The sequence below is a fragment of the Lemur catta genome, chromosome 3 (genome assembly GCF_020740605.2).
Source record: "Lemur catta isolate mLemCat1 chromosome 3, mLemCat1.pri, whole genome shotgun sequence".
NCBI classification, from domain to species: domain Eukaryota; kingdom Metazoa; phylum Chordata; class Mammalia; order Primates; family Lemuridae; genus Lemur; species Lemur catta.
Genome location: NC_059130.1, coordinates 60,504,062 through 60,527,119, shown reverse-complemented (window position 1 = coordinate 60,527,119; position 23,058 = coordinate 60,504,062). Strand labels below are relative to the sequence as shown.

At 35.9% G+C, this 23,058-nt stretch overlaps 1 protein-coding gene across 2 annotated transcripts in view; it reads left to right on the top strand.

Moving 5' to 3' along the window:
- Positions 1-621: 621 nt before the first annotated feature.
- PRKACB (protein kinase cAMP-activated catalytic subunit beta) overlaps positions 622-23,058 on the top strand; it is a 128,535-nt gene continuing 106,098 nt past the window's right edge. The window contains exon 1 of one of the 2 annotated variants that reach the window (XM_045547662.1): positions 622-904. In XM_045547662.1, the coding sequence (XP_045403618.1) occupies positions 859-904 (46 nt within the window). In that variant the 5' untranslated portion in view covers positions 622-858. The remainder of the gene's footprint in view (positions 905-23,058) is intronic. The other variant, XM_045547661.1, reaches the window with a different exon arrangement.

Genomic DNA, 23,058 nt, shown 5'->3' with positions numbered 1-23,058 from the left:
AAAAGTACTGTTTTCCTTTATCTCTGCCTGGGAAGTCTGACAACACCTATGACAGAGAGCCGGTAAAATCCCACCGGCAACATCACAGGGCTTGTGACCGGAGCTTACTAACACGAAGACAACGTGGTGGGCTCAGAGAATACCTGAATCTGGGAGGGAAAGAAAGGCTCGCCGTCACGACCGCGATTAGGGACCACCCTGGGCGGCGCAGAGGCGAGACCCCGGGCTTCCCCTCGCGCGCCATCTCCAGCCGATGGCGCGGTCCCTCCCCGGCCCGCGGGGGCACCAGGCGAGCAACCCGAGCCGCCACCCGGTCTCCCACGACCCGCTCCAGAGCGCGGGGACCGCCAGGCTGAGGAGGGACTCTGCGTTCTTCAAGGCTAACGGTTCGCACGCCGCCTCCCTCTATTTCAGGGATGTGCACCCGAGCGCCGGCCGGCCGACACCGCCGGAGGGGACCGGCCCCCGCGCGCCGCCCACAGTCCGAGGCTCGGCACAGCTGGGGCCCACCGCCGCCTGCGGGGTCCCGGGCCGAACGTCACTTCCGGCGCGCGTCCGCCCGCGGAGAAACCCCGGGGCCGGGGCCGGGCCGGGGCGCGCGGCTGCCTGGGGCGCGCAAGGAGGGCGGGCCGGGGGAAGGGGGAGTGTCAGGCCGCCGCCGCCGCCGCTGCCGAGGAGTTCGCCGAAGCCCTTTCCCCAGACTCGGCCGGTCTTCCCGCCCGGACTCCGGGCGCCAGCGCCGGGAGCACTCACCGCTCTGACGGGTGCAGAAGCGGGAGTTTCCTCGGACTGTGGAGCGGCGGGGGCGGCCCCAGTCCCCCTTCCCCTCCCTGACCCCTTCTTGCCATCGCCCCAGTCATGGGGAACGCGGCGACCGCCAAGAAAGGCAGCGAGGTGGAGAGCGGTGAGTGGAAGGCCGGGTCTGGGTACCCGCTGGGCGGGCCGGCGCGGGGCACGGAGCGCCCCTCCGGGTCGAAGCCCCCGAGGCCGCGGGCGCAGTCCGGGCCTAGCAGCGGCACCCGGGATCCGTTCCAGGGGGCCTTGGGGATCGGCCGCTTGCCTCCTCCACCCGCGTGCCCCGCCTCCCCCAGCTCCGGGTTGAGCGCTAAGGGCCGGATGGAGAGAGCTTGGGAAGAGCGCCCCCGCCCCCGTTCCCTTTTTCACTAGAGCGAGGACGGCACACGTTCTGGATCACTTCCCCAAATATGGTCCGAGGAAAGAAGTCCTTTGTGCCATACCACCCCTTGTTCCCCCCTCCCCGACCCCCTCTTTGGGAGCTACAGGTAGTGCTGTGGATTGAGTTGGCTCTTTCCCCTCCATCACTTGCGTCCAGCCCAACCTTATCAGGAGGTGAGGGGGTGAGGTTAGTCCAGAGTGGACCACTCTATCTTAGAGATCCTCCCATCTGTTCTGATTAGGAGTGGAAAACATAATGAGACCACACAGAAACTTTAACCATTAGAGAAAAAAAGCCAGGCTGGTTTGCCTTTTCTGTAGACATTCAAGAATGTGCTACAATGCCTGTAAACTTAAAGGTCTTTCGGACTTGAAGTGCTTCCAGAACACGGTTAATTTCTTCTGAGAACTGAAAGTGTGGGCACTCCACACTTTACACCCAACAGTAAAAAATAATCATGAAAATTGAATTTCTGTATGACTATATGGTGTGTGTGTATGTGTATATATGTGAATCAGAATGGCTGTGAAAGGAAAATTGGTTTTCCTTTGTAAAGTTCATATTAGATTTTTATAACTCAGAATGACCACATAACAGATATTTGTTATGTCACCAGGAGTATATGACATCTCAGCACTTGAAGTGAGCCTGGTCATTGATTTAGGTTTGTGTAAATAGTATCTTTTAATGTTTCTATGTTTGTAACATAGATTAATTTTATAATTTAGCATGAAGAAAATAGCCTTTTTTCTGTATAAATAAAGAATTCATTTACAAAGATTTAATCATTCATTTTGTTTAAAGTACAAAAGTGAGATCAGATTATATGGTTTATGTTTCATCAGTAAGGTTTTGGTATTCATTTTCAGGAGCTCCAGAAAAGTTTGAGGAACTAGCATACAAACTATTAAAAAACATACTTTAGTATGTGATATGGAGATTTAAAGAAGCCAATGTAGAAGTAGAATTTATGTAATTTATGTTATCTTTTTTTTATTGCACCAAGGTAGTAACCAACTGTACAGAAAGTATAAAGAATGCAAAAAATGTAAAGAATTATTTGTACCTGACAAGTTGTAATTTTGCCTGTTAATTTAAAGGTCTGTTAATTGCATGTGCTAAATAATTGTGTTACAAAAGAGCGTGCTTGGTGATTGATCATATAAGTGAATTTCATTAGCAACTGCTAGCCTGTATAGTGTTTATATTTTAATAATGATAGACTGTTCTGAGACCTACATGCTTCTGTTATTAAGTTGCCAAACCAATTCTGCCCTAGGCAGTGTTAATTTGAAACTGATAGGTCTGAGATAATTTTGGAATATTTACAGAAAACAGAATGAAAACTTTAAATGTTTATCTAAACATATTTAAATTATTTCCATGAATAAATTCTTTCCTAAGTTTTAAGTGTTAGTGACAGCATAGTTCTTAAATATGTTAACCAGCTTTTTATGTAAGTTTATTTATGGAAACTGAAAGTAGTTATAATAGTTTGAAAAACTATTGTGAAATGATAAAAGATAATAGCAAATTATGTGTCATGGGGAAAATTATTTGCAATGTCATGGGTTGATCAATGTTTGTAATTTCATTTGAAGCAATGTTATTAGGTATGTGTTGCTGTTGTGCTGTAGTGAAGAAATTGTATTGATACATTTTAAAACTTAATGAAAGAAAAACTTTTACCTTACATACCTGTTCTGTGTATTTTTTTAAAAGAATTACACTTGAAAATGTCTTTCAAAATTTGAATTTAATTGTTTAAACTTCAGTTGATACATAGAAGCATAAACTTTCAGAAATATAAATGATCTTAGAGATCAGCATGTGCAGTCATTCCATTTCAAAAAGCCTGACCTCTAAGAAGCTGGAGTTGAGATTATACCATTAGTTAAAACAGAGTAAGGACTAGAATGCCCTGACTCTATTCAGCATCACTAAATAATCAATTAATACATATATTTTCAAAGTATTTACCAAATATTTTAGTTTCAATTGGAGACCCTATAAATAAAAGCTCAAAAATTTTACCATCTACTGTGAGAGAGAACATGTATGTATAAAACCTAACTGAAAGGCAAAATATAAGTGCTGACATTATGGAGAATGAACTCTGAAAATTGCCAATAAGGAAAATGTTTGATTTTGAAAAGCTGGCTGAAAAATATATCAAGTCAATGATTATTTGAGGTTTGGTTAGGACCAAGCCTCACACAGGCAGGTGGTTCTAGAGCTTAGTTCCAAAAATATTCCAGAATAATGAAGGTTGAGCATAAAGATAATTGAGAAGAGTGTTGATTAGTGTTGACTATCTGGTACCTATGTTATACTCTATTGAAACCTGTCCCTCTAGTCTTAGAATAAACATTTTCTGTGGTAAGATCTGAAAGTTAGGGAGATTCCATCTCATCTCCACAGTTTCCATGAGTAACATTAATTTGGATACTTGTTCTACCGTAGTGAATTAGGAGATTGTATTGATGTGTATCAAAACTTAATGAAAGAACAACTCTTAATATTACACACCTAATTGTTCTGTGTATGTTTTAAAATTGCTTTCAAAGATATTAATATATGCCTTTCAAAATTTGAGTGTAGTTATTTCAACATCAGCTAATACACAGAAGCATAAACTTTTAGAATATAAGTTATGATACAATTCTCTGAGGACTTCAAGCTCTTGTAATTCAAGATTGTTTTATTTATGCACTCTCCTACTTTTTAGTGTACCCACAGTCACCAACACAAAAAACACATGCCATTTCTTATAACCTGGGGGAGGAGCATTATTTACTTTATTTTGAAAAATATACCTACAGGTTGTCTATGGGGCTTTGTAGTACACATTCCTGGCAAACATGTTGAGGCCTATGGGTGAGAAGTGTTGGTTGAGATTTGGATACAGATTTTCTCATGAATGCAAGTGGTAAAGCCACCACATAGCCTAATGTTTACATATAATGATCTTTCAGTGTTTTCCAGAGTCTCTCTGTCTTATGAACTTGAAGGTGGATAGACATTAATCAAGAAACAGGTAGACTAGGTTCAGCGAAAACGCAAGTTTCTTAACAGCTAACATTTTTTGAGAGCTAATATGTGTGTATTACCATTTTAAAAGTATTTAGAAATTTGTATTTTACCATGGTTTAGAATAGCTATGTCTAATTGAACTTTCTGTGATGACAGAAATATTCTCCACCTATGCTGTCTAATGTGTTAGCTGGTAGCCACATGAGTCTGTTGAGCACTTGAAATGTGGTTAGTACCACCAAAGAACTGAATTTTTAACTTACACATGGCTAATTAGTGTTTGGTATATTGATCAATGCAGGTTCAGAACATACCTGTCTTTGCATGTAATAGATATGCCAACCCATCTTTCTGTCATCTTGATTATTTGTGGATCCTCATAAGTATGTGTAAATGAACAAAATGCTGGATTTATTTTTTCTCATACTAGAAATAATTTATTTCTTCAGCATTTCCTCTGAATAAGCATTTATAAACTCAGTGATCAAATTATTATAGTGCAGTAATTTGTGGATAATCTGTAAAGTTAACTAAAAAGTTAAATTCTTTTGGGGGCTGTACTCTAATTCAAATTTTGTAGTTTTTAATGCTGATTTTCAGTGAATATATTTTATTGAAATTTTTTTGTAGATTTAAATGTTGAGGAATAAATTTAGTGATCTTTTGTATCTTATGTCTTTGAACCTTTCAGTTATCAGACTTCTTTTTTAAGAAAAATCAGTAGCAGATATTTGTTCCAATCCAGAGAATGCACAGGTACTTGGGAATAGTCTTCCTTGAACTTAAAAAATATTTTTGAAAAAGTCAAAACAGTATGTAGTTTTGATGACAAAATACATATAATTTCATCCAATTCCATGATTCTGTGATTCTGTTTGTTCAGAGTGCTGTATAAAATTATCTCATGTTCAGGAATCACTTTTCCTATTTTCCTGCTCAGTGTCCTCAACTTAGGATATAGACAGATTGTTGCCTTTCATTGCTGACAACAGGATAATTAGAGACCTGAAAGCCAGCTTAGAAAAGTAAGCCATGGCTGAGTGTTAGAAGCAGCGCATGAGAAGATCCTAGGTAAGCCAGGATAGATATTAAGATCCTGTCAGATAATTGAGAGTTGACCATAATTCATTTTTTATACCACTAAATTAATTTAAAAGACCCAGTTAGTACAATTTATGAAATTGTCTATCTAGGTGATAAATGTTAGTACACATGTGTGACCAAATTTCCTCAGATGAATAAATCTTAAATTTTAAATGAAAAAAAAAGTGCTAAATAGAACAATGCGGAATTTATGAGAGGTAAATATACTTAGGTCAGTACTGTATCATTTTGAGTATTTTACTTTTAAAAAATATTCCTTCAAGAATATCCTGTATAGTTTTTTTTTTTTGTTCATTGCTTTATTTAATCATTAATTCATTCAGTACACATAATTGAGCTCATAATATGTGTGACAAACTCTATGCATTACTATGGGAATAGAGATTAAATAGGACACAGTACCTGGTCCAGCTGCTTATATTCTTATATTCTAGCCAGGGGAGATAGACATGTCAACAAATAATGAAAAAAAAAAAAAAAACCCTTACAAATCTTTTCATAAAAGTTCAATGGGGGAACCAAGGGAAGAATAGTAATTTCCACTGGAATGGGGAGGGTGAGGTTCAAAAAGAACTTCAAAAAGGGGATGCCCCGTGAGTTGAGGATTGAAAATGGAAAATGTTTACCAGAGGGACTATGGGAGGAAGGGTGTTCTGAGTAGAAGGAGCACTGGGTAAGCAAACATGCATAGGAGTGAAACAGCGTGGCATATACAGGATAAGGAAGTAAGTCATCCATCATGACTAAATGATAAGAGTATGGGGCTGGTGGTAGGAAGAGGGAAGATCATATAATGAAATATGAGACTGAAGACGTGGACACAGAGCCACATAATGGAAAGAGTTTGAATTTTATTCTGTAGACATTAGGGAGCTGTTGTAGGCTTTGATGTAAGAGAGAGACATGATAAAATTCGGATTTTAATACACTGTGGAGCAAGTGGATTGCAAATAGGAAGATCAATTAGAAGACTCTTATAGTAATTGGGTGAGGGATTTTGAGAATTTGAACCAAGGCAGTATAGGTAGGGATGGAGAAAAGGATCCAAAATGGGAGAAATTTGAAAAATAAAATGAGCAGAATATATTGTACTAATTGAATATGGGGAATGAGAAAAAGGAAGAATTGGGAATGACGCCCAGGTTTTTAGTATTAGTGTCTTGGTGGATGGGTTATAATACCAGCAATGGAGACAGGAAAGGAATACAGGGCAGAAGCAGATTTGGGGGGACATGTTGATATTGGGGGGCCCGTGGCATTTCTGAGACATATCTAATTGGTTGTTGTATATGTGGATTGTTTTCTATTCTCCCAGCCATGGTAGGAAAATGACCTTGAATGGTCAAGGGACCTTTTCCACATTTCATTCTCATTTTACACTACTTTTCAAAGCCAGCTGTTTAGAAACTGTAGAAACTATAACATCTGGCGTTACTTGTATAAATTAAGAACTCTCACTACTAAAAAGTTAGCCTTTTTGTTTCGAAAGGAAAAAAAGCCAAAGCATTGAGGAGAACAATGTAACTTTTAAAGAAACAAAGTAATTTAAAGTCATAAAGTATTACTTTCACAATTTAAGTGTGCATCCTGTAAGTTACTGAACTTTGTAGAATTATGTGTAGTGTAAAGACCTTGTAAAATATAGTACCATCATGTATTATGTACTGAGTAAATATCAGTTTTCTTCCCCTAGAGTCCTTTAAAATAGATATTAAAAAATTCAGATGTAATTCATAGTAAGAACATGAATTGAGAGTAAAAAAAAATCTAAATTCTGTTTTCTAATACATTCTAATACTTCACTTTGGATAATGCTTTTACTGTCTACAAATGATAGTATAAAATTGAGAGGTATGGACTAGATGACTCTACAATCTCTTCCAACTTTATACTCCAATGATTCTATTATATTTATTAAAAGGAAAAATGTACACTTGAGAAGTAGCAAGATTTGGGGATAAATCATAGAAAGCTCTCACAAATTGTGTGGGCATAGAAGTGGCAAATGATCCTCAATGTGAGCAAATAAATATAAGGTAATGTATTTAGGGAAAATTTTTGATCTGTATTTAAAGAATGATAGTCTCCAAATTATGACTTAAGAAACATTTATGAATCACTGTACTGATCTTTGAAGATATTTTCATGTTCTACTACATGAAGGCACCATGTAAATTTTTGTCATTGGGGGAGAATCTTGGAAATAAAACATAAAACATTCTACTTTTACATAAAACCTTTAGCATATTATATGTAGTTGTGGTGCTTCGTATATAGCAGAACCAGAGAAAGTTTAGATGAGGGGCAGTTAAGAGAATGGGAGGTCTACTATAGAAGGATAAACTAAAAAAAATAAAAAATTAAAAAAATGAACTCTAGGCTGGGCGCGGTGGCTCATGCCTGTAATCCTAGCATTCTGGGAGGCCGAGGTGGGTGGATCGTTTGAGCTCAGGAGTTCGAGACCAGCCTGAGCAAGAGCGAGACCCCGCCTCTACTAAAAATAGAAAGAAATTATATGGACAACCAAAAATATATATAGAAAAAATTAGCCGGGCATGGTAGCACATGCCTGTAGTCCCAGCTACTCGGGAGGCTGAGGCAGGAGGATCGCTTAAGCCCAGGAGTTTGAGGTTGCTGTGAGCTAGGCTGACACCACGGCACTCCCTCTAGCCCGGGCAACAGAGTGAGACTCTGTCTCAAAAAAAAAAAAAAAAAAATGAACTCTAATCTAAGAAAAATTAGAGCTACATGATTAAATTGTATAAAATCACACAATATAGATAGAGAAAATCTGAGATTGCTAAAATTGGTCACCTAAACATGAAAGACTACGGACTATGCCTCAAAACTTACGAAAACTAGTTTTAGAGCAAATAAAAATACAGAAAACTTTGATACTAACTGGGCTTAAAGAACAAATGTAAGTAACTGATTAGTCATCATTTATGTTTAAAAGTAAAACATATGTGCTTATAAATTAAGGAAATATTTTTAGCAATTTAAAAATCTAGAGAATTTTAATACTTTAAAAAAACTTTTTTTTTTTTTTTTTTGGAGACATGGTCTCCCTACGTTGCCCAGGCTGGTCCTGAACTCCTGGCCTCAAGTGATCCTCCTGCATACCTGGGAGTACAGGCATGTGCCGCTGTGGCTTGCCTTTGTACTCTTTTTATATGTTTTATAACCTCTCCAGTCCCCTACACCTTCCAAAACAATCATCAATATTCATAAGATAGGCCTTTTTCTTGCTAATATTGAAGTTTACTACTATTATGCAAATAACAAATGGTTTCCCCTGATTTGGAAGTGTAGCTTAAATTGCTTTTAGTGTATTTTCATATTTTAATCTGTTATAATTCATCCATTCATTTATTTTTATTTCCTAACTAATGGAATGGGGAATAAAGAGTTGTCTTCATGAAAGATTTAGACAAGTAAAAGCACAATTATGAGAATGTTGTAGGAAGTAGAATATAGATTGTTTTCTCTGGCAATAATTTGGTTTTTTCACTTTTCTGTTGTAATGTAAAATTAGATTCAGTAATGCTCTGCATCTATGCAGATGATTTTCTGAATCAAATTTAGGATTTTTTTAAAGAGAGAAATACACTAGTTGAATTGATGCACTAGCATAATTGAAATTGATTCTGCCTTAGAAAATCCAATATACATGCCATATCTTTAGCCTGGCCTGCTTTAATAAGTTATAAAGTCCCAGCCTTTATGGCTATAGTTTAATGTTGTATTCACTATTGCCTACTATTCCGAATATATGTTAACTTTTCAGGGACATCTGAAATTTGTTTTCTTGTAAGACAACTTTTGAGTCTAAATCTTTAAGTCTGTGACAAATTTGTGTTCACCATCTGGATTTTGTCCTCAAAAAATTAAAAAAACTATCCTGAGATATGATTAGTTTAGGGTCTTAGTAAAATGAGTATTCAATTTCTATACCATATTCTTCTTAAGTAGATGACCATACAGCATCATCAGGCCACTGTCATATATAAGCCACAAACTTGAGAGAACATGTTGATACAGATTTTACTTAGCTTCTTTTACAGGGATCAACTATACTGATAATTTAGTTCCTTCAATCTCAGCATGGCTCCCTCATTGGATAGGAGCCATTAAATGTTAAACTGGGGCAGAATATGAGTTGCAGTAGTCATGAAGTCACTAAATAAGCCATAATTCAACTCACAGTGTGACACAGAGGCAAAACATTCATTTATTTGCCATTCATTCATTCAATCTTTCAGTCATTTTTAATCGGTACTTATTGAGTGCCTACTGTGTACCAGGCACTGTGCTAATCTGTAGATGCAAATAAAAATAAAACTTGGTTCATCTCCTTAAATGGGAGGCAGATACTTAGATATTTATGATTAGGTGTATAGTGATACACAGGTGCCTGAGATTGATACTAGGGTGAAAATGCAACATAGGAGTTTATATAGGAAGAAGTATAGAATTTCTGAGATCATCTTGGGAAATAGACTGAAACTGACTGAAATAGAAACTTGCTTTGAGTCCATTTTGGAGATGTTTACATCTATAATTGTAGTGTAGTGTAGTGTAGTATACTATATTGCTTTCTGTGATCTGGGAGGGCAGAGATGGTATCTATCTTGTTTAGTGTTTTGATCTCTAGAATGTGGCACAGTTCTTGGCTTATGTCATTGTGGAAGCTAAAGTCATGGGTAGTTAAGTGGGTCAAAAATTCAAGCCTCTTCTAAAAGTGTACATACAACCTCCTCCCCAGTTGGTTGGAACTTTCTCTGTAATGCATTCATTATTTGGAAATCATAATTGGTTTGCTTGATAAGAGGATACCTCTTTTTTCTCTTTTTAGCATATGTTAGTTTATTTAACATTTATATATCAAAGTTATATCACTTATAAGTGGCAGAGAGAGCTTGCTCTCAGGCAGGTAGGAAGACATACTGTATTATGCTCCCAACCTTTTGAAAACTTCATCATTTGAGGGTTAAATCATTCAAGTATACCACTTTCCCATCCTTGTTGCCACCATTTACCAATTTCTTGCTTACTTCACATTCATCAAAAACTTTTGCACTGGGCTCACAATCTTTCTCTATACTCTAAGCTCTGCATTCATCATGGGTAGTTTCAAATTCTATGGTAACGAGCCATCCATCATCATTGCATCTCGGTTCTTTGACCATGTTATCTCCTATCTCCTTTTCACTTCATTTCAGATGTCTAATCTCACCAAGAACCTTGTCACATTCATTAATAACTCAAGAATCACCAGTGTAGATGTGTCATTCTTTGATCACAACATCCTCCTTTTTGCTTGATTTTAAAGTCTTCCCATTATGATCATTCTTCATGAGAACCTCTTATCCATTCATCTGTCAGCCCTCTCAGTTCTTCAGTTTTCTTCTTAACCAGTTTAGATTACCTGGTCCCCAAAATTCTTTGCACTTCTGTCTCTTTATCATATTTCTGACAAATACGTTACTCTGATAAACTCAGCTATCTGCTTTCTTAGTGCTTTCTGTCAAGAGCTAAGCACTGCTAGAGAAAGCCACCCTGAAGGGCACTATAAATTCATTATCATCAACCTTAAATGGGCTGTCACCATGACTTAGCAGTTCTTCCACATTTCTCTGATCATCTCTGTCTCCTGTTCTTCACAATTTTTACTTCATTCCTCTCTCTTTATACCTCTGACCTCTCCATTATCTCTCATTCAAAGCAAAGATCTTGCCTCATATTTCACAAGGGAAATAAAAGCTATCAGATGAGGACCCCTTTAACTTCTGCCTATTACACATTCATACCTACTGTATTTTAATTTTATCTTCTTATTTTGTTATAATAGAGGAGTTGTCTCTTCTACTTATGTATTGTTACATCACACATCATTTAGTAGCTTAAAACAATGACATTTATTTTGCTTATGAAAATGCAATTTGGGAAGAGCTCAGCGAGGACAGCTTGTTCTCTGCTCTATTTGACATCAGCTAGCTCAGCTTAAAAGCTGGGAATTGGAATTACCTAAAGACTTGCTCGTTCCTGTGTCTCTTTGTTAATGTCAACTGTAGGTTCTTTGAACCTTTGCTGGGACTGTCACCTGTAGCACCTGCATATGACTTCTATATACGGCTAGGGCCTCCTATACCATGGTGGCTGAGTTCCAAGAAAGAGGAATAGAGCCAGGTAGAAGCTGTTTCACCTTTTATGACCTATCCTCTGAAGTCAAGCAGTGTCTTTTTTGCTGCATTCTATTCATTATAAGTGAGCCGCTTATAAATGCATCCATATCAAAGGAAGGTGAATTAGATTCCCCCCTTTGATGGAACTTTGATGGAACTTTTAGACATGTTTTAAAAACTACCTCATGATACATCATTGTCTGCAAGGCCAATCTCTCTAATATTACTTTGGACCCCATGTCCTCCTTCCCAGGAGTCTTACGTTATTGTGTATTCTTATCTTTTATATCCAGCCTGTGTTCTCATTCATTTTGAAAGCATGCACCCATTTTCATTTAACTTTCAGTTTTGCTATTTGGCCATACTTTCTCCTTTCCCCTTTTCATCTATAACTTACTGAAGTGAACTTACCATCTGTGATTTACGGTATGTGTGGCTAATGCAGTTGACTTTGGTGACCAGGCAGGTAATTTTAATGTCTTGGGTAAAACCTGAGGCCAGGGAGGAGAGGGGAAGGGGAAAAGTGTTCTTTTTTCTTTTCTTGCTGTATTATATATAGCTACTTAAAATCAAGATGCAGAAAACTTAAATTTAATGCAGCTCAACTTTTAGAATGCAATTTGTTTGAAAGTTGTAGTCTGCCTATTAATATTGAAGTATCAACATGAAGTTATATGAAGTATGGAACAACATAAAAAATGTCAAATTTGGTTACATGCACAATTCACTTTAATAAATAGGAACCTATCCTCAATACCTTTATCTTCTTTGACTTAACAATCTCTCGGATTTAACCTTCTTGTTCTACTACTCATACAAGTTTGGCATGGGGAGCAAACACTTTAATGACTTTCAATCTTTAATCTTTATTGTACTCAAAGGAAACAGTGACCCAAAAATTTCCAAAATTTTTTCCCCAGGGGTTTCTATAACAGTGCGGACCATAGTGAAGGCAGAGTGGGCAGGAGGAAACTTTTTTGTTGTTCTTGGGATCTATTTTATAACGTTTTGTGAAACAGAATTGTGAGACTTTGTTATAGTAGTAATATTTTTAAGTAAAAATTTAATTGAAGTGTAACGTATATTTAAAAAGTCTTCAAATGCTAATGTATAGGTTGATGGATTTGATAAAGTGAATACCCATTTAAAATATCACCCATACCAAGAAATAGAATATTGTTGATACCCCAGAAGCTTCCTGTCTGCCTCTACCCAATCATTGCTAGACTTAAAAGGTGGAAAGCTGCATCACAAATTTCTTATGTCTGGTTTCTTTTACTCACATATTTGTGAGATTTCTCCATGTTTTTGTGTTATCAGTGGTTTGTTAATTTTCATAGATATATAACATTGTATGAGTATAGCAAAATGTATCAGTGGTTTGTTAATTTTCATAGATATATAACATTGTATGAGTATAGCAAAATTGTATGAGTATAGCAAAATGTATTTACCTAGTTGTTTACGTAAATTTCAGTTGTTTCTAGTTTGGGCTCTTACAAATAATGCTGTGAACACTCTTGTGCATGATTTTTGGTGAATATATGTATGTTTTGATGAATATTTATTAGATATATATGTGGTATATATACACATGCATATAAGCATGTGTTCCTTTGTGTGGGGGGGGTGGGGAGAATGAATGAGATTGAATTAATTGCTAGTTTTCTGGGTCATAGAGTGTGTGTTTTTGGTAGATACTGCCTAATAGGTTTTCAGAGTGATTTGAACTTATTTCCATCCAAAAGTGCTTGAGGATTTTAGTCGGTTCATATCGTTCCCAAATTCGATGTTTTTCTTACTTCTAATTGTAACCCATTCTGGTGAGTGTGTCCTGGTTTTAATTTGCACATCCCTAATGACTAATACTGTTAATTATTTTTTTCATATCTGTATTTGTCATTTGCGTATCCTCTTTTTAAAAATGCTCTTTCATGCTTGAACTCCCCACTCAAGAGACATAGCCTGGCTGAATGGATAAAAAAAAATACCAGCCAAGTATCCTTATGAATATCAATGCAAAAATTCTCAACAAAATCCTAGCAAACCAATTCAGCAGCACATCAAAAAATAATCCACCACAATCAAATGGGCTTCATCCCAGAGATGCAAAGATGGTTCAATATACAAAAATCTGTAAATGTGATTCATCACATAAATAGAAGCAAAAACAAAGGCCATATGATCCTCTCAATAGACACAGAAAAAGGATCTGACAAAATTCAGCACTCTTTTATCATAAGAACTCTTAGCACAATAGGCATAGATGGAATATATCTCAATATTATAAAAGCCATATACAACAAACCCACAGCCAACATAATGAGCAGGGAAAAATTGAAAGCATTTCTGCTTAGAACTGGAACCAGACAAGGTTGCCCACTGTCACCACTTCTGTTCAACATAGTGCTGGAACTCCTAACCACAGCAGTCAGGCAAGAAAAGGAAATCGAGGGTATCCAAATGGGAAAAGAAGAGGTCAAACTATTGCTCTTTGCTGATAAAATGATCTTATATCTGGAAAACCCTAAAGACTCTGTCAAGAGACTCCTGGAAGTGATAAATAAATTCAGCAAAGTCTGAGTTTACAAAGTCAATATACACAAATCAGTAGCATTCATATACCTGAACAATAGTAAAGCTGAGAATCAAATCAAAGACTCAAGACCTTTCACAATAGAAAATAAAATACCTAGGAATATTTTTAACAAAGGAGGGGAAAGACCTCTACAGGGAGAACCACGAAACACTGAGGAAGGAAACAGCACAGGATGTAAACAAATGGAAAAAACATATGCTCATGGATCAGCAGAATCAACATTGTTAAAATGTCTATACCATCCAAAGTGATTTACAGATTTAATTTGATCCCCATTAAAGTACCAATGACATTTTTTGCAGATCTAGAAAAAATAATTCTGTGCTTCCTATGGAATCAGAAAAGACCCCAAATAGTGAAAGCAACCTTAAGCAAAAAGAACAAATTGGGAGACATCACTTTACCAGACTTCAAGCTATACTACAAGGCTACTGTAACCAAAATAGCATGGTACTGGCACAAGAACAGAGACCTAGACCAATGGATCAGAACAGAGAACCCAAATATAAAACCATCCTCATATTGCCATCTGATCTTTGACAAAGTATACAGCAATATGCACTGGGGGAAGAACCCCTGTTCAATAAATAGTGCTGGGAAATTGGATAGCTGCATGTAGAAGACTGAAACAGGATCCATATCTCTCACCACTCACAAAAATTAATTCAAGATGGATAACAGACTTAGAGCTAAGACATGAAACTATAAGAATTCTAGAAGAAGAGGTTGTAAAACTCTTCTAGATATTGGCCTAGGCAAAGAATTTATGAAGATGATCCCAAAGGCAATCACTGAAACAACAAAAATAAATAAATGTGACTTGATTAAATTAAAAAGCTTCTGCACATCCAAGGAGACAATTAATAGCATGAAAAGTCAACCTATAGAATGGGAGAAAATATTGTATGCTACACATCCAATAAAGGGCTCATAACCAGAATTTACAAAGAACTCAAGCGAATCAGCAAGAAAACATCAAACAACCCCATTGAAAAGCGGGCAAAAGACATGAACAGAAGATTTTTGAAAGAAGATACACTAATGGCCAATAAGCATATGAAAAAGTGCTCAATGTATTTAAGCATCAGGGAAATACAAAACAAAACCACAATGAGATACCACCTCACTCCAATGAGAATGGCTTTTATCAAAAAGTCCCAAAACAACAGATGCTGGCGTGGATGCAGAGAGAAAGGATCACTTATACACTGTTGGTGGGACTGTAAACTAGTACAACCTCTATGGAAAGTAGTATGGAGATACCTCAAAGAACTGAAAGTAGACCTATCATTTGATCCAGCAATCCCATTACTGGGTGTTTACTGAAAGGAAAAAAAAGACATTTTATAAAAAAAGACACTTGTACTCAAATGCTTATTGCAGCACAATTCACAATCACAAAGATGTGGAAATAATCCAAGTGGCCATTGCTACATCAGTGGATTAATGAAATGTGATACATGTATACCATGGAGTATTATTCATCCATTAAAAGAAACAGTGAACTAATGCATGTAATCACCTGGATGGAACTGGAGACCATCCTTTTAAGTGAAGTATCAGAAGAATGGAAAAACAAAAACCACAAGAACTCAGTATTAAATTGGAACTATTAGATCAACATTCATGTACACATATGGTAGTAAAATTCAACAGAAATCAAGCAAGTGGGAAGGGGAGGAGGGGATGGGTGAATTCACACCTAACGGGTACAATGCACACTATCTGGGTGACGGACATACTTACAACTTTGATTAAATGTGTACAAAAGCAATTCATTTAACCAAAACATTTGTACCCCTGTAATATTCTGAAAAGAAAAAAAAAATGCTCCAAGTATCTCTCCTTTTTTTTTTTGGTTCTCAGACATATGTATTACAAATACCTTCTCCCATGTCATTGTTTGCCTTTTTACTTTCTTAACAGTGGATTCTATTGATAATGTGTAATAATTTTCATGAAGTCCAATTTATAAATCATTTCCTTTATGATTTGTGCTTTGTTTGTTCTTCTTTAAGAAGTTCTTACTATCCCAGGGTCATAGAGATATTCTCCTATATTAGGTTCAGAACCTTTGTTTTACTTTTCACATTTAGAACTACAGTCTCTCTGGAATTGTATGTGTGTATTGTGATGCAGGAGTCTTTTGTTTTTAATAGCAATATTCATTTGACACATCGCCATTTAATGGAAAAAGAAACCATGTCTTCCCCATCGCATTGTCATATTTTTTTTTATCAAATGGCTGTGTGTGGCTTATTTCTAATCTGTTCCATTGGTTTGTCTATTTTGATGTCAGTACAAAACTGTATGAATTCAAGTAGCTTTATACTAAGTTACCAAAGCCAGTGGTATAAATCCTAAAACTTTCTTCTTCTAAGTAGTTTTGAATATTCTTTCTGTTTCCATTTCTTTAAAAAATTTTAAATCAGCTTATCAGTTTCAACACACATAATTGCACACACAAACCTTGTAGGAATTTCAATTGAGATTGCATTGAATATAAAGTAGTTTGGGGTGTATTTCACCTTTACAAGATAGAATTTTTAAGTCTATGAAAAGCATATCCCTCCCTTTATTTAGATCTCTTTTAGTAATTCTTTGTAATATGGTATACATTTTAAAATTAGATGTATTCTTAGTCTAAGATACTTTTTAATGTTAGTGTAAATGAAATCAGGGCAACGTTTTATTTTCTAATTTTTAATTGAGAGTATATAAGCATAAGATTGGAAATTTTATGCTGACCTATTGTGATCTTGCTAATTTTATTTACTAATTATAAATTATTTATAGGTACTTCAAGATTATATATATATATATATGTACACATATAATCAACCCTTTCTTTTCTTGCTTAATTATGATAGTGAAATTTTTTCCCTTCCAGTCTTTATACTTTTTTTGTCCTTGCTTTATTGCACTGGTTAGGACTTTCAGTACAATAGTAAATAGAAATAATGATAACAGCCAACCTTGTCATATTCCTGGCATCACTGAAAAACTTTAAATATTTTGGCATGAGGTAAAAAAATTTTAATATACCTGTTATCTGATTAAGGAAGGTTCCTTCTATTTCTGGTTTGCTAATGTTTTTTTCATTGAGAATGGGTATTTAATTATATCAATGTTATTTCTATATCTTTGAGTTTGGAATGGTAAACCAATATTGCATACCTAGAATAAACCCAGCCTGGTTATGACATATTATCCTTTTCTTGTTGTTTATAGTATAATAGTGAATTTGGTTTGCTACAATGCCTCAATATATTTTTGTTTTCCATTATCATTTTTTCTTTTTCTAATGGTTACATTGGTTAGTTTTCAAATATTTTGGAGTTTTTAGCTTAATTTCATCGTGGTCAGAGAACATATTTTGAATGGTTTCAGTCCTTTGAGGTTTGTTGAGACTTGCTTTATAGCCCACCAGATACCCATATACAGTCATTCATTGTGATAAATGTCCTAATGACTTTTGAAGAGAATGTATATTCTGCTTTTGTTGCCTACATATTCATTCTCTCTTTCTCTCTCCGTCTCTCTCACACACTCACACACATACAAGTTAAGACAAGCTTACTTATGGTGGGGTTCAGTGTTATTCTTACTAATTATAGTCATGTGTTGCTATTATGACATTTCAGTCAACAACAAACCAGATATACAATAGTGGTCCCATAAAATTATAATACTGCATTTTTAATGTACATTTTCTGTCTAGATATATTGAGATACACAAAAAAATACTTATCACTGTGTTACAGTTGAATACAGTATTCAGTACAGTGATATGCTGTAGAGGTTTGTAACCTAGGAGCAATATCATATAATCTAGGTATGTAGTATGCTATAACACCTACATTTGTGTAAGTATACTCTATGTTTGTATAGTGACAAAATTGCCTAATGACACATTTCTTAGAATGTATCCCTGTCAAGTGATGCATGACTGTATTTAACACCCCATCATGCATTATTATTGTTGTTCTCTGGTGTCAATATTTATTTATCCACATATTTGCTCTTTTTGTTGTATTTATTCCTTAATGCATTCCTGTGATTCTTTCTGTGATCATCTTACTTGTGCCTAAAGTAATCTTTTATGTGTTTTTTTTTAGTGAAGGTGTCCTAGTGATGATAATTCATCAGTTTTTATTTATCTGGAATTGTCTATTTTTTATCTTCACTTTTCAAGAATATGTTTTATAGCATAGAATTCTAGGTTGAGAATTAGTTTCTTTAAACACTTTGACGATATTGTTCCAACATGTTTTATTTTTCATGTTCTGTTGAGAAATCAGCTGTTAGTCTCATCATTGCTTTTTTAAGGTAATATGTCTTTTTTTCCTTTGGTTATTTTTACATTTTTTCTTTGCTTTTCGTTTCCAGCAGTTTCACTATAATATGCCTAGGTGATTTAACTCCCCCTACATGGTGCTGGTAATTTTTTAGAATCTGTGGGTAGATATCTTTTATTCATTTAAGACAATTTTCAGCCAGTATATTGTAATATATTGCCTCTACGTTATCTTTTCTTTCCTCTTCTTCTGGAATACTAATTACATGCATATATCCAGTTTACTGATATATAATTTCAATTATATTTTTATTTTTATATATTCATTTTTTGAATAAATATATATTTATTTACGTATTTGATATCATATTATATATGATGCCAGACTAGAGTGCAGTGGCGTCATCATAGCTCACTGCAACCTCCAATTCCTGGGCTCCAGCAATCCTCCTGTCTCAATGTCCCAAGAAGCTGAGACTACAGAGGGGTACCACCACTCTTGTCTAATTTTTTCTATGCTTAGTAGAGATGGGGTCTTGCTCCTGTTCAGGCTGGTCTTGATCTCCTGACCTCAAGTGATCCTCCAGCCTTGGCCTCCCAGAGTGCTAGGATTACAGGCATGAACCACTGCTCCTGGCCTCAATTATTATCTTTTTAATCTCTAGACTTTCCAGTTGATTTTCTTTAGCTTCCACTTATCTCATAAAATTTTTTATCTTGTCATTTATTTTGATGAGCAAATTAATCATACCTATGTTAAAGTTCATGTCTGAATCTACAATTTTGATTATCAGTATGTGTTTCTATTGTATGTTTATTCTCTTATTTTTGGTTGTTAGGTCTTATCTTTTGGCATGCCTAGGAATCTTTGAATGTTGGCAATTATGTGTGGAGAATTGGAGATATTCTGTATCATGTTACATTCTTTTAGAGAGGATTTCTTTTGGCTGATGGTAAGGGTTAGATCAGATTGTATTGATCCATTCAACAATTGAAATGACTTTTTGGCTTGTCTCAATAAATAATGTATGTACAGATTTTAAAATTTTGTAAGGCTTAGTCTATTTCCTATTTATCCTTACTCCTATCAGTGGAGCCTTTCATGGGGTTTGACTGAAAGCGTGAGATATTTGTTAGGGCCCCACCTTCTTGGCTAGCCCCGAACTCCAGTTTTTGTTTCCTCGCCACGGTGAGATTACTGAAATGTTTGCTTAGTTTTCTAGCCTCCTAAAAAGCTTCTTTTAACTATGTGTTTTTTAGTGTCATGCCCCAGGAACCTTAGACATAGTGGAATGTTTCAAAAAGAAAAAGTAGTCCAGAATGCTGGGTTTTTTATTTCTGAGATCTTGGCCCTAAAGTCCCTGAATTCTAATTTTTTCTCTCCAGCCAAGTATGATGTTGAATATCTGACTCTCAGCCTTTTACAATGGGTAAAAATGCCCCCAAAAGGAGTTTTTACACATTGGAAAATGCCTTGAGGGCAAACGCAGAAGAGACTATAGGTCTCTCCTTAATCATTTTTTGAATCTTTTCAGGATGTTGGTCCTCAAGACCTGCTGCCTTGTTGGCTTTCTAGTACTTTCAAACAACTGTTACCCCCATTCCCACCAGTATTTATAGTTATTTTCACCAAGATATTTTTCTGATATAAATGACTTTATTGAAGCAGAAGTCCTGTGATAGTATTTTTTCTTTTTGTAAATCTGTCTAGTGAATCATAACATAAAGTGTGTGAATTTCAAGCTTATAGATTGAAGAGGTTTTACAAATGAATTTATTCACATAATCATGATTAGATCAATATATGCAAATTAACAGCATTCTAGACGCTTTCTTTGTACCCCTCCAAAGTCAATAAGCCTCAAAGGTAACCACTATTCTGAGAATCTGTCACCATAGATTAGTTTTGCCTATTTTTGAGCTTTACATAAGTAGAACTACAATTTTACTCCTCTCTGCCGGGACTTTTCATCTCAACGTTAAGTCTGTGAAATTTAGCCATGTTGTTGCATGTATCAGTACTTTATTTTTTGTTGATGTTTAGTGTTCCATTGTGTGAATATACCACAATATATATTTTCGTTTTACAGTTGATGGTCAATTGGGTTGTTTTCCAATTTGGGACTATTATGGAAGGCAGCCATGCTCACCACTATACCACCAATGCGTTTGAGACTATTGTGAATAAAACTGCTTTGAACATTATTGAGCATTCCTGTGCCTTTTCATACACATCTATACTCATTTCTGTTAGACATATACATATAAATGGAATGCTCAGTCACAAAATATGTATATCAGTTTTAGTAGATACTGTCAAACAGTTTTCCAGAGAGGTTGTACCAATTTACACTCCGGGCAGCAGTGTAGGAGAGGTCCCATTGCTCTGTATCTTCACCATCCTTGGTATCGACAGATGTTGTTTTGTATTGTTTTAGCCATTTTGGTGTGAGTATTAATCAGGGTTCTTCAGAGAAGCAAAACCAATAGGAGGGGTGTGTGTGTGTGTGTGTGTGTGTATAACATAAATCTCTTCATATATATGTATATATTTATTACGGAAATTGACTCATGTGATTATGGAGGCTAATATTCCCACAATCTGTTGTCTGCAAGTTAGGGAACCAGGAAAGCTGGTGGTATAATTCAGTCCAAGTCCCGAGGCCTGAGAACCAGGGGAGCTAATGGTGTAAGTCCTGGTCTCAGTGCAAAGGCCTGAAAACTGGAGGTCAGTGGTGTAAGTCCTGGTCTGAGTCTAAAGACCTGAGAACCAGGGGCACTGATGTCCAAGGGCAGCAGGAGAGAGCTATCCCAGCCTAGACAGAGAGAGTGAATTTGTCCTTCCTCTACCTTTTTGTTCTATTCAGGCCCTCAACAGATTGGATAGTGCCCATCCACATTGGTACATACTCACTCTACTGATTCCAGTGCAAATCTCGTCCAGAAACATCCTCACAGACACACCTAGAAATAATGTCTTACGAGCTATCTGGATATCCCTTAGTCTAGACAAGTTGATATATATAATTAACCATTACAGTGGATGTTTATCAATATCTCATTATGGTTTTATTAATAATTTTAATTTCCCTTATGACTAGTCATGTTGAGTACCTTTTTATATGCTTTTTGGCCATTTGAATATCCTTTTTAGATGTAGTATCTGTTTGAATCTTTTGCCTATTTTTCTAGGAAGAGAAAATAGGAGTTATTATTTTGCAGGAATGTTATTAATATGTATGCACACAGTATATAAATATAAATAAATAAATATTTTATCCAACTCTGTGGCTTGCATTTTCCTTCTTTTAATGATATCTTCTGATGAATACAAGTTTTTAGTCTCAGTATACTCAAAGTACTGATTTTTTTCCTTTATGGTTAGCACATTTTATTTCCTTTTTAAGAAATCATTGCCTACTCCAAATTCTTCTTATTTTCTTCTAAAAGCTGTATTGTTTTATCTTGTACATTTAGATCTGCTTACATTTCTCAGAGCAGTAGGAAGCAATATTCTCAGTTGAGAATAAGAATTATGGAATAAGTGTTGGAGGTTTGGGAAAGAGGAGGAAGGTATGAAAGTCACCTAGGAGAGTGGGAGATTGAATGGAGTAGGGAAATACGGTATAATTGCAGGATATCAATGAATATACACTTGGGGGTTCTGGTTATGAATTCAAATGATAAAACTTCAGAGTAGTTTATATTTTTCTCCAGCCTCACCAAGCTGCACTAGTGTAGGCACAGTGTAGGTATAGAGATTTCACCAGAGTTATGGTTTTGTCAAGCAAGTATAGATAAAATGAGAGAGGGGTAAGTGGCTGAAAGTGTATGCAGGAAGTGATTATGATGCTTAGCATTGGAATTTGTGCTTTTTAAGGAGGAAAAAGAGAATATTAAGGTATGAAAGATCATGAAAAGGATTAGAGATACTGATGGGGTTTGAAGATTATTAGAGTTGAGATATTACAGAGAGTGAACTAAAAAGATAGAATATGGTTGTCAAGAAAGGGTAGAATGAAATGGGTTTGGAGTGAGTGGCTAAGATAGGATAGGGTGGGAATGTACATATTAAATGGACTTAGATATTATGTTAAAAAGATTAGAGGATATACATATTAAATGAACATATATATTAAATTAACAACTAGCTCAATATTATTTGTAGTATTAAATATATTAAGAAATGTATTCATAGGTACAATGCCTATTTTAAAATACCATAAATAATCTTAGCAAAGTACTTTTAAAAAATTTGATTTTTAACCTAATGTAATTTTCAGTTAAAAGGGCAATATAGTCAATGCATTTTAATGCCATTAGTTTACAATTAATGTATAGTCAAAGACAATGTTAATTTATATATTTTGTAGATTAGCATGTACTTCATTTTAAATATATATCTTTTCTTGAGTTTAAAAATATTCATACTTGCATAGGTAAACGGGAATGTATTCTTATTCTCTGTGTAAATATAGCTTTTATTAATAACAAATATAAATATATCTAATTGGAGAAAGTAATTGAATTGTTTTGCCACACCCTGCCCCCCCATTTTGCCCCGTCCCCTTTTAAATTAACTAAATGTCCTTTGAGAATTTAGAAGCTAGGGACTGACATGATCAGAGATTACTTACCTGGGCACTTAATATTATTAATCTAG